The following is a 13201-nucleotide window of genomic DNA, read 5'->3' on the forward strand; positions in this document are numbered from 1 at the left end:
ATGAATTTTTAGAGTTTATGGCAAAAAAGAAAAAATCTAGAACTACAGTTATGAAAACAGAGTTGGATTATTACTTGGAAGGAGATAATTTGCCGGTTACACAAGAATTTGATATCCTATCATGGTGGAAAACAAATGGGTTAAAGTTTCCAACCCTTCAAGCAATTGCAAGGGATGTTTTAGCTATTCCAATAACAACTGTAGCTTCTGAATCTGCTTTTAGTACTGGTGGTCAGATATTAACTTCTCACCGTAGTCGACTTCATCATATTACTATAGAGGCTTTGATGTGTACAAGAAGTTGGATATGGAACTCAAACCATCTAGGTAAGTTACTCAAATTTATTAATATTTTTTGTTAGTATTTTTTGTGAATTCTCATCTAATATTCTACATTTGGTGTTTGTAGGTGTTAAAAAATTAAAAGGAAAAGATGTTCTCATGAGTGAAAATGAATCTGATGAAGAAGGTACATTATATTCTAGTAATTAAAATTTTCAATTTCAATTATTATATCATATCTAATTTTTCATTTTTTTTCTATGTGTAGGTGGATCGAATGCAAATGAAACCACTGATCATTTGTAAAATTAATAAATATTTTGGTTATTATAAAATTTTAGTAATGTGTAATTTTTTAGCTTTTATATAATTATTTGAATTTTATTTAGTTGTTATTTGATACTTTAATTTGAGATTTATACTATTATAATATTTTTCTTAATATTTGACATCATGAAAATCAAAAAGAGTATGTTATTTTAATATTGAATATTTTGATAGTATCATGATTCCGTTGGTGTGATTTTTAAATTTTTTTTATAAAAAATATTTAATTGATATATGGAACAATAAAAAAATGGGTATGGGTATAAGAAAATACCCGTTACCCGGTGGGGATGGGGATGGGTCAAAAGTTGTATACCCGTTGGGTTTGGGGATGGGGATAAATTTTTATTATAGAGATGGGGATGAGATGATGATACCCGTACCCGCCCCGTCCCGTTGCCATCCCTACAAACAACGTATATACACACACATAAAATCGTGTTCACGCTCAACCGACCACAGTAACAAACATTTATTTATGGGAAAACCGCAATTAACGGCTTGGAAAGTTTGTGACGCAACGTGTGTGGCAATAACTCCACGTTTCTTCCTTTATATGTTTTGAGCATTTGAATGTTCCTTAGACCGTGTTTTGTTGTTATGTTGGCCAGCCTTCCGGATTTCCTCTGCATCAGTCTTGTTTTCCCTGCCCCTTGCGCTTAAACCAAACAAAGACATGTATAAAGTCACTGTTATCGGTAGCGGCAACTGGGGCAGTGTTGCTGCAAAGCTTATTGCCTGCAACACCATCACACTTCATTCTTTCCATGGTAATTTTCTTTTAATAACTATGCCTTTTTTTCTTCCTCTTTAGATGTAGGATTTTCCACACCTTTAGTCTTTTTAATCAAAAGAAGAAAGAATTACTCCTGATAAGAAATTTAGTTACTATTTCATATTTTTATTGCAGTTTTACATTCAAATTCAGAATTTCACTTTGTAATTGAGATTTATCTTTAATATAAATCATTCAATTTTATAATGAGAAGAATATTAAAAAGACAATGTTATCACACTATATTAACAATTACTAAAAATCATATAAACGTACATCAATTTCTTCACTAGTATCTTAATTAAGAATACTTGTCAATATTAAAAAATGTTTTTTAAAAATTATACGGAAAAAACATTAAAAACCATAAGAAACATACTTGTATTTATTTGTAGGTACATATTTATAATCCACAACTATATGAAACGAGAATTCTTTTATATTTTTTTATTACACCCTTTAAATTATATAAAAATATTTTATTTATTTTCTATCTCAGTGCAAAAAGCTTAGTAATTTATAATAGTTAAATTTACATTTTTTTACTGGTAAAAATAACTATAAATAATATTTCTGACGAAAAAATAACTAGTGACATTTTTATTTGGAAAAAACAAATTGTGACAGTATATAGTTTATTAAATGTTGGTATTTTAGCTGTAAAAGCAAGTACAATTACTCTTAACTTTTAATTGTGGACTTTAAGCGCCACAATAATATGAGTTTGTGATTGATTCCACTTAGTGCCTATTAGCAATTATAGTAGTCATAAATCGTATTTATTATTTGATTAAATTTATTAATTTTTAATTATTAAAATCACCAATCAATTTGTTTATTTTTACCTATTTATCAATTTTACTTGTTATAGTATGAAGTATTTTAAATGTTGTATAAGACACTCTATTTATCATTTTGACTATTATTTTTTGTTGATACAATATTTGGATAAAGACTCATTGTTACATACAAAGCGAGAGTTGTTGCATGATGTTACCATAACAAAATTATATTTGACAAATCCACACTTTCTAACCACTTGGGATCTTCCACTCTGCTATATGCAAATTATCTTATGCCATTATCTTCAAATCCTTCACGTATATCTATCTGTAAGAAGCATTATGGTTCAATCAAAATTTTGAATGGAAAAATTTCCGTGACTTTTTCAATATTTAATGGAGCAAGTGCTTCTATTAAAGTGATCCGAATCGATCATGCTGATGATTAACTAAAAAAAGACCTTAGAGAGAAAAGATAAGAGAAAAAGGAGAAAGCAAAATATAGTAGAAAAATACGCATAAGGCCTTCAAATTTTCATATAGATGATAAAATGTTTAAACATAAAACTAAATTATTTTGATAAGTAGATTGATCAAATTATTAAAAAATGTTTAAAAATATTAATACAATATAAAAAAAATTGTAACGTGTTTTTTTATTGACATAAATAATATTATTTTAACGGTTTATTTTGACTATAACAAATTAACTAATAATAAAAATGTAATATTTTTTAGTGTCCTCTTATCAGGCTCATAACTAATTATCTCCTATTCTTTATTTTATTTATTCATTTTTACATTTTCAAGTCTCCCATCTCCTATATATGTTCTCTCTATAATTAGTGAATTTAAATCCGTTGATTTTAAAATTAAAAAAAAAACATAAAAATAGATAAATTATATAAATATATAATTAATCATATATATCTAAGCAGAAATTAAGTAAAATAATAAAATTTATTACAACAATTAAATCCTAACTCAATAAAATAAAATAGTATTGATAAATATGCAAATGCATGCATTACACTGTGTTTTTGCAAGAGCACAGTGATAACAATCTCTTAAATACTTTTTATGTAAAAATTAGAATTGTAATTTTATTTGTAAGATTTTGACGTCTCCTTTTTTTTGTTTTCTTATTTTGATTATAAAAGTTGTCATTGTGACTTCTATCTATTATTTGTCTTTTTAATACATAATGACAATGGGAGCACCCATATATAATGTGTGTTTTTCTAGTCTTAATAAAAAAAGTTCACTAATAATTCTTAATTAGTATTGTGGCGAAAAAAGTTTTTTAGCATCCTTACCTTCACAGTAAACAATATCATTTCAATTTGGATGTTACTTTTCGTATTTCGATTAATGAATTCTCGGATTTTTAATCAGATGAAGTGAGAATGTGGGTATTCGAAGAAACACTACCGAGCGGGGAGAAGCTCACAGATGTTATCAACAAAACCAATGTAAGGGCCACTCAAGCATTTCATTCCCATTGTGCATACATTGTATTATTTTTTTTTAATCAATATTAAATAATTTACTGTTCTTTTTTGCCAGGAGAATGTTAAGTATCTCCCTGGGATTAAGCTCGGTAAAAATGTTGTTGCAGATCCAGACCTTGAAAATGCAGGTACCAAATAAATTGTTCACTTTTTTTCCAAAAATAAAACCTTGCACCTACTACCAAAAGAGCCAAGATTTTTATTAGAGAGAACCCAAAATTCCATAACTATGTACCTTTGTTCGATTTTGATTTTTAAACTGTGTTTTATGGATAACTTGTATTCTGCTCTGAATGGTTGATTATTCAGTTAAGGATGCCAACATGCTGGTGTTTGTAACCCCACATCAATTCGTGGAAGGAATATGCAAGAGGCTTGCAGGGAAAATAAGGGCAGATGCAGAGGGAATTTCTCTTATCAAAGGGATGGAGGTCAAGAAAGAAGGGCCAAGCATGATCTCAAATCTCGTTACCAAACAACTAGGAATCAATTGTTCAGTGTTAATGGGGGCCAACATAGCAAATGAGGTAGCTAGAGGATATACAACACTGTTTAATCTATATACTTAGAGAAACTTATAAATAACAACTTATGCTGCGATCTTCACTGTTTGAACAGATAGCAATGGAGAAATTTAGTGAAGCAACAGTTGGATATAATCAAAACAAATCAGCAGCAGATAGATGGGTTCAGTTGTTTTGCACTCCTTATTTCGATGTGACAGCTGTGAGTAACAAAGTAGTGAAAAACCTGGTAAAATAGTTTTGAATGGGGAAATATATGCCTAAATCCCTAGGAATCTTATGTAATCAGTAATAGCAAAAACTACCCTAATGGAAAAATCATTCAATTATAATGGTTATTCCTACTAATCCTGAGTAATTTTAAATTTTAAACTTGTAAGTTGTGAGATACACTTCAAGCATATGGTTTTTGCATTATCATTAATAGGTCCAGGATGTTGAAGGCGTCGAACTCTGTGGAACTCTGAAAAATGTTGTGGCCATAGCTGCAGGTATGTTATACAGTAAATTAGTATCTGCAATTCATTCTCCCCCTTATAGTTTCTGTTAATGTTGAAAAATTGGATGCAAATGGGACAGGTTTTGTTGATGGCTTGGAGATGGGGAATAACACAAAAGTAAGTTTAAAGGATTGATTTGATGCCTCAGAAATTTTCTCCCCCCAGTTTCTTGTTGGTTTTCTTATTTTATACATACATATATATAGGCTGCAATAATGAGAATTGGCCTGAAAGAGATGATGGCATTTTCAAAGATGTGCTTTCCATCTGTTAAGGATAGTACCTTTATGGAGAGCTGTGGTGTAGCTGATCTTATCACAACATGCAGTAAGGACACTGAATGGCTTCACACCTTATTTTTCAATGTTTATTTATCACGGTTTCATTAAAACCTTATTATTTTGTTGCAGTGGGAGGGAGAAATAGGAAAGTTGCCGATGCTTATGCCAGAAATGGAGGGAAGAGGTGTGTTTTTCCTTCCTAGTTCACAATTCTTGGATGAGTAAAATATAGTTAGTTTTGTCCTGTATCGTGTTCATGCTTCTTTCTGCAGGTCTTTTGATGAACTCGAAGCAGAGATGCTTCAAGGCCAGAAATTGCAGGTACAAAACTGCTAGATGTATCTATCAAAACAATTTTGATAAATTTGGAAAAGTATCAGGACGGAAGTTTTTCTGAACAAAATATATCTTAAAATTGAACAATCAAAACCTGGTGTAAATTTCCATATTCATCAAAGCTCTTTTTGCAACAAAGTAAAACAACACAGCATTGTACCATCATAATACATTAATGTGTTACTTATGAATGGATTTTTCTTCATTAAGGGTGTCTTAACTGCAAAAGAGGTGCATGAGGTTCTAAGTAATCGCGGATGGCTACACATTTTTCCTCTCTTCTCAGCAGTACATTTAATCAGCATAGGTCGTCTTCCACCATCTGCCATAGTTAAAATCAGTGAAGAAAAACCCAGGTATTCTATATATCTCTCAGGAAGTGATATTTCATGTTAGGAAATAAGTAACTGTGTTAATTATTCCTACAAGTTACAAACTTAACCTGTAGGTATGTACAATTACTAAGCTCGCTTTAGATGCATTTTTGTTGTAAAAACCTCAACAATGAAGAGCACACTTACAAAGTTAGAAGGACAGCACACATTGACAAGGTTCTTCTAGGAAGGTTATTCTAATTCAAAATTCATATAAAGTAGCACATCCATGCAACAGGCTGAAAAGGTAAACCAAAACCATTTCAGTCTATCTGTACTGATTGCAGTTTCCAATTTTGAGGATGTATTCATAGGGAGAAATTTCTTCCAAATTTTTCATATTGTAATGTCCCCCCATTAATATGTTGTATACACATTCTTATTTTTGAATTCCCTGTACACGTGAATACGTTGTATACACATTCTCATTCATCACGGTACTTTACACTGATTTCGTCTGTAGACTGTAATGGGACATTAGCTAAAGTGCAATTAACCTAACGTTTTTGTTGTCAACGTTTTGTTTGGATTCAGAATTTTATAATTTTTAATAAATTAAATTATTTCATTTTTCAAATATTATATTTGGATAAAGTAATTTAAATTAATTAAATTTTAATTTAGATAAGGTATTTTAATTATCACCAAACTAAATAATTATGGACATCGTAAACAATTATTAGTAAATATTGATCTCGGTCAATCTTGGTTAATGTTATTTTTCAATCAAAGTCTCTTTAAAAAATTTCAATGATATTGACAAATTTTTTTCTATAGTAATGGCAATTGAGATTATTTTCAATTGGTGTCGACCATAACTGAAATTGCTTAAATTTATTTTTACATATATTTTTCCAACTTTTTATCGATTAAAATTTTTCTCCAATTAATATAAAAAAAATCCTAACATTATTGACATAAAATAAGATTAGTGTCATTGACAAGAAAAAATATCATTGTAGACATGAAAAAAATATAAAAATGATTTGTCAATAAAAAATTATATCACATTCATCCAGAAATAATCTCCCTAAATTAATAAAAAAATTTGACTAATTTCAAACAATGACTACCAATAGGTAAAACAAGATTAAGAAAATCCTAATTGACATCAGCAAAAAGGTAGTCCTGATAAGATGTTATTTTGGAATTTACTTTGATTGATTGTTTACTCGTTTTTAAACAACTAAATCTTTTTGATATGAGTTCTTTATAAGACTAGCAAAGACTTGATTTTTAAAACTTGATTTTTAAATCTTAAATGTAGTGTTGTTTTATGTTTTGGTATCAATGAAAAACACTAATCTAATAAACAAATTATCAATTTTGTGCACCAATTCATTAATAAATTCAATTATTTGCATTTGTAAATTTTCACAATGATCTCACGCATAACAAGTCAGTCTTTTTGTTTGTTTTTGGAAATTTTGATGAAGATGAACATGAAATGTAATAGCAAATTGACAAGTGAAAAGTTGTCAACATCCAATTTCTCAGACGAATAAATTTATTTCAAAATAAATAAATAAATATTTTTTAGTTAATGATAAATACAACAAAAAATGAAGTAAATTTTTCTTCACAAACTTTTAAACTTTAATTTCAGCAAAACAAAGAAAAATAAAAAGAGATGAAAAAAAATGGAAAAGAGTTAAAGGAAAAGCCCAATTTATTTTTAATTATAACACTCTTTCTTATGAGTCTAACAACTCAACATATTTTCAGTCCTTACCTTTTGTTTTTCTACCCTTTATTTGAGAAAATAGTGATATGATTATAATAATTAGAATCAATATATCTTCTAATGATTAAAATCATTGATTATAATTGATATTGTGTTTTGATTTGTGGTGATTTGATTTTTGTGATGCAGTCTGTGATCTAATACTGAAACATTTCCAACAAAGAACCATAATTTATTCTCTCCAACATACCCGAGCCCTTTTATCACGCTTACAACAACAAAGTAGCTCCACATGTTTGGGTCGAACGATAACCTAGTACTTTCCCCTTATTCGCACCACAACTTCCCATCACTTATGAATTTACCTCCATGGTGAAAAACCACCTCAAATTCCTCGTCCATCACTCAAACACGTATACAGATAGATACATAAACCAATATATTAATCAAATATCGACAAAAAAATATGAAACATATATTAAATACAAAACACATTGAAAAAGACATTACAACAACACTTTAGACATGGGGACCACAACGCAAAAGCATTTACACATGGTGGACCAACAAAAGCATATTTAAACACCGACAAACCATAATCAATATTATGCTTCCCCCAAAACACACAACACACATAACCAATATTCTGGTTCCCCAAACCACAAACATAAGAACATGCACCGAACAATTTATCCCAAATTCCCAAATGCTATAGAGAGAAACTCACCCTCTTCGCCCCTCTATTTAAACCAACGCGTGATTCAGATGAACGAAGACCTCAATTGCGATTCGATTCCAGCAACTTCTCCCCCTTCTCTTCTCTTCGCTTCGCTTCTCTTCGTAGAAAAACCCTAGCTCGTTTCCCCAAAATCATTTTTTCAACTCTCTCTCTTGTTCTCTCATATAATGCCTAATTAATTACTTCAACAAATTCAAATTTTAACACATAATTCATTCTGATCAAGCCACGTCAGTAAAAAACAACACATCAACATGCCCAATCACTGTTCACTTAACATTCAATGACGGTCGTTAACGGTTATGGCCGAATTGTTGCTGTTTTTCAAATTAGGGATCTAATTGAGTAAAATAAAAATTGGGAGACCTACTTGAGATTTCGCTACAAATATGAAGACTTTTGGAATGATTTAACCTTCTCTTTATGATTAATAAAGGGTGAATTTGGATCCAAACTTTGTAATTAGAAGGTATCCATGTTGTGGTTGTAGTTTAGTGGTGAGAATTCCACGTTGTGGCCGTGGAGACCTGGGCTCGAATCCCAGCAACCACAATTTTGTTTTATAATCTATTTTATAAAAATTTACAAAATACTTATTTGTGAAGAAGTATTTAATAGTATGTCCTATTGTAATTAAATATTTCATATAACAGTAACAATTTAATTAAATTATTACCAGTAGGTTAATTTTTATTACTATTACTATTAATTTTTATTGGTATTAAAATTTATATTTATTGAGTTAAAATTTTTAAATTATAATTCTATTTTTAAAAAAAAAAATTAGTTATTTTTATCTACTTATAATGAATTTTGATATTATTGTTTTCTTATTTCTTTTCGTTATTTCAATTTTGATCTATTTTATTCTTTTGTCTTTATGCGACTTTAATTTTAATTTAATTCTCTTTTCTTTTTGTTTCTAAGTGATTTCAGTTTTGTTACTATTTTTCATTTTTGGTTTAATTAGTCTAATGATATCTACTTTCATTCATATGTGTCAGTTTGGTATCGACTATTAAAAAGTGTGAATCCCAACTTATGAAAAAGTGTCTAAAGTAAGTTTCCTTCAGAAAAAAATTATTAACGCGGTTAACTTTATTCATGACTTTTACCACTAAATTTTAATATAAATATTAATACTTAATTTTATAAGGCATTTTAAATATCAATATCATTAACGATGTTAATAATGTTTGTCCGAGAGGGACGTAATTGAGGCATATTTTCAAATGTTAGGACTTAATTGATACCTTCTTAAAAGCGAGTACCAAACTATGATATCCGAACGAAATTGGGAACCATATGACTAATTAAACCATCCTTTTTTTTATCTCTATGTGATTTCATTTTTTTATTTTATTTTCTATTTTTTTTATCTCTTTGTGACTTCAATTATGATTTTATTTTATTCTTTTATGTTTGTGTGACTTCTCATCTATTGATTATCCTTGTCTCTCCTTTATTTCTTTTACTCTATAGTTTTTCTTTTGAGGGTTTTGACAGATTCCCTAAATCTCATACTGTCTGTGTATACCAATCTTTTTATTCTCATTTCTCGTGAATATAGTTTTTCTTTCTATTTGTGCTGATGTTATTTTTATTTTATTTATTGAATTTCTATTACGATTAGAAATGTGTTTCTTTTGTGTAGTTTTGTTTAGGGTTTAGGATTCTAACTGAGAAGAACAATAATTGTTTTAATTGTTTTTATTAATGATTAATCTCAAAATAAACTTTACAAGTCTATGAAAAAGTTGAGACTTGAGAAAGATACTTGAGACTTCAAGATACCACAAGTCTACGATGGAATTTACTTTCTTAACAATTAGAACCAAATTTTATTATTTTAACTCATTCCTTTTATATACTTATTTTTAGTAGTGTTTTATATATTATAATTTTTTATTTAATATATAAATATATACATATGTCAACTAGAAAATTTCAATCAGACTATTAAAAAGTCCAGAGGAAGAGAAAAATTGAGGCTTTAATTGCATCACAGAGAGGTGCAAAGAATAAATTTATAAAAATAGATAAGAAAAATAAATGAGAAAATACAAGTTGGTGCTCTTTGAATGAACAAGATAAAAATAATGTAGATATAAGTGGAAATAAGAATAGAGTATAAGTAGTTAGTGGTGAAGATAAGTCTGATTTTCAAACTCATGATAATGATTAAAAATATAAAAAAGTTAAACATATTAACTTTATTGAAAAAAAATGAAATTAATTTCAATAATTTAATAAATAATTTTTGTATATATTATTATAGAATATATAATATATTATAGATTATAGATATAGATTACATGTAACGTCACATTTAATAAATAGACTTACTTAAATGACACGTCACACAAAATAATATTATGAGCAAAGGTTCAGAGTATAAACTAACTCCTTAAAAATATCCAAAAATTCATAAAGAAAAATCTTGAGGCACACCACAATGCCAGTACACCCAGGGTACATAATCCAACAGTAACACAATTAAGATTTAAAACAAGTTAATACATGGGCCATAACCCTAAGAGAAAACCCACTAAGCGGGATCCAGCCCAGGCGGGCTAAGCTGTAGAGTTATCGTTCCCTTGTTGACTACGAGTACCTCTCGCATATGCTCACATCAATAAATTGATGATCATCGCAAAAGGAGAAGAACCACATATAAGGCCACCAAACAAACAAAAGGGTAAGCTAGAGTATAAAATAATTTATCATATGGATACAAGCTATTTCACAGACCAATGAATATATGTCAACCAATCATGTCATGACTTGCAAACAATACACTAAGACTCAGACTCGACTCATCCAAGATACATATAATTTAGTCAGATTCAGCGGATGCTTGCACTTGTGGTGGATTTCCCTGCTCACCCCCGAGTTGCTCACCTCCTAGCTAAGTGTTACAATGTTTCAATTCCCCACACACAAGGTTAGCCCTTAATGAGTTTTAGGCCTCCTGCTACTATCACAACAAGAATCAGTCTGCTCTATATGAGACTAAGTGATCCCTTAGAGCGTCAGGATGTAACCTTACCTTGAATCCTTACTAAATTATATAGATGGGGCACCACCATGAACTCGCACTGACATGGGTCATGGAATTACGTCTCGACCAACTGAGGCACCACCTTGAAATCCCACCTAGAGATTTCAAGGAATTACGTCCTAACCACATACAAATCAAATTTCCAATAAACACCCCAAATCCTCTATCATGCCATAACCATGCCACTTTGATAACAAACCACTTCATGTTCATGTTATGCCAAGAATCATCCAAGTCCACCCTCCACAACTTATACATCCTCTTAATCATGCATATTCATTCATTTCATACTTTAACATAGCAATCCAACCAAACACGTATTAAACACCCAAAAAAAAGATAGAAACAATACCCATGCATCATCTCGTCCAACTCTCGCTCAGGCTAAGAGGTGTCGCTCAAGCGAGAGGGATTCTCGCTCGGGCGAGCTCCTTTCACCTAGGCGAGAGCTCGACTTCAGGAACAGTAGACTTACGCGCATTCCCACTTAGGCGAGACTCCACTCGCCCGAGCGAGACGTTCGCTTGCTCAAAACATAGTTGGTTGCCTGAGCGACGACTTTCCAAAAATAGCCTAGGCGAGCCTCTATTAATCTCGCCTAAGCAAGGCATGCTCGCTTGGGTGAGAAAACCAGTGCTCACTATTGTTCTCTCGTGCAACAGTCCAGTCAACACAACCCAAACAACGCCATACGACATTTTATAAGCTCAGAGCAGCATACAATCCATCAAATCATGAAATATTATCAAAGCAATCATGGAAACCAAAGATTTAGCAAAAACCCTAACTTCCCTTACATGGAAAGTGTTAGCTAAGAGCTTCGACACCCGAACCGTGAAGAACAGTAGGTCAAGGAGCAACTTCGATAGCTGAAAAGCAGTGGAACCAGTTCAAAACGAGCTCACTAAGACAAGCCTTAGTTGGAACCACAAAGAAGGAACTGAATGGAGAAAGAGCATGAGTTGGAAGAGACTTACGTGGAGTGAAAAAAATCTGGTTTGAACTAACTTGAAGAGGGTTGTGGGCTAAACCTTAGCAGAGCTCTATATGGGAAAAAAGAGAGGAGTGAGAATACTATTTTCGCAAGAATGATGGAAGTGAGAGGAGTTTGGCTGTCTTAGGGGCCTTTGACACCCTATGGGCCAGTCCTTAGGTCCAATTAGATTTGGGACAGCCCTTAAATATAAGAGCAGAAAAATATTGAGCCTTACATTACACATTACAAATTTCATTTGTAAGTATTATACATTACACATGTAAAATTATTATCCTTTTCAAACTCATATTTTATAATTAAAGCAATTAGAAATTTTTTCTCATGTCTATATGTGTGAAGCTTCATTCTAAAGTTTTTATTTTCTTTATATAATACAACCATAACTAATGCATTTCAGTGTTACAAAGATCTTGCGCTAATTTTGGAAAAATAATATTCAATTTTTTCTCCTATTTTCACCATGAGATTATTTGCTACGTTATCGATAACAATTACATCATTATATCGAAATTATAGGGTAATAGTCTTTGTTAACGATTAAATGACATATTAATCATGAATTAAAATGACTTGTTTTATAAAATTGAAGAAAGAAATATATAATAATTTTTTATACAAACTAAAATTACATATTTGATAAAAAGGTAATTTTAAAGCTGAACAATTATAATTATAATTTGTCAATGTACATTTATATTAAAAAGGATGAGAAATGAATCTCATACAGATCTATGAATATACATTCATTTTGTAAGCATACGGTAGTAACAAGTTGCACATGTTATTTGAGATGATTATACTTTTGTTTTCCTAAGTAAAGATGATTCTAACTTATTGGTTTTTTTATTTTAAAAACATCAACAGAAAGAAATAATTTTTTTTTAACACTATCTTCTACTGTTTGTTTATCACATAACTAAAAAGTTATTAATTTCTAACAGTACATCAATCACTTAATTAACTTGTTATTTTAATATTTTGATTTTGGTCTTCTTTTTTATTTTACCTTTCATTCCTAGATTAACATA

General features: G+C 30.2%; 1 protein-coding gene and 1 non-coding gene across 2 annotated transcripts; both read left to right on the forward strand.

Moving 5' to 3' along the window:
* The first annotated feature begins 1197 nt into the window (after nucleotides 1-1197).
* Nucleotides 1198-6082, forward strand: LOC114162387 (glycerol-3-phosphate dehydrogenase [NAD(+)]-like). Its single transcript, XM_028046259.2, has 12 exons — nucleotides 1198-1379; nucleotides 3562-3638; nucleotides 3733-3805; nucleotides 3987-4204; nucleotides 4296-4403; nucleotides 4629-4692; nucleotides 4781-4818; nucleotides 4908-5028; nucleotides 5112-5166; nucleotides 5255-5303; nucleotides 5529-5674; nucleotides 5767-6082. The coding sequence occupies exons 1-12, from the start codon at nucleotides 1286-1288 to the stop codon at nucleotides 5792-5794; spliced, it is 1071 nt and encodes a 356-aa protein (XP_027902060.1). The 5' UTR covers nucleotides 1198-1285; the 3' UTR covers nucleotides 5795-6082.
* Nucleotides 6083-8595: 2513 nt separating this feature from the next.
* TRNAH-GUG (transfer RNA histidin (anticodon GUG)) lies at nucleotides 8596-8667 on the forward strand. The gene has a single exon. It is a non-coding gene; the product is annotated as a tRNA-His (tRNA).
* Nucleotides 8668-13201: the final 4534 nt, after the last annotated feature.

This window comes from Vigna unguiculata, chromosome 1 (assembly GCF_037176805.1).
Source record: "Vigna unguiculata cultivar grain cowpea cultivar isolate G323 ecotype 2 chromosome 1, ASM3717680v1, whole genome shotgun sequence".
Classification (NCBI taxonomy): Eukaryota; Viridiplantae; Streptophyta; class Magnoliopsida; order Fabales; family Fabaceae; genus Vigna; species Vigna unguiculata.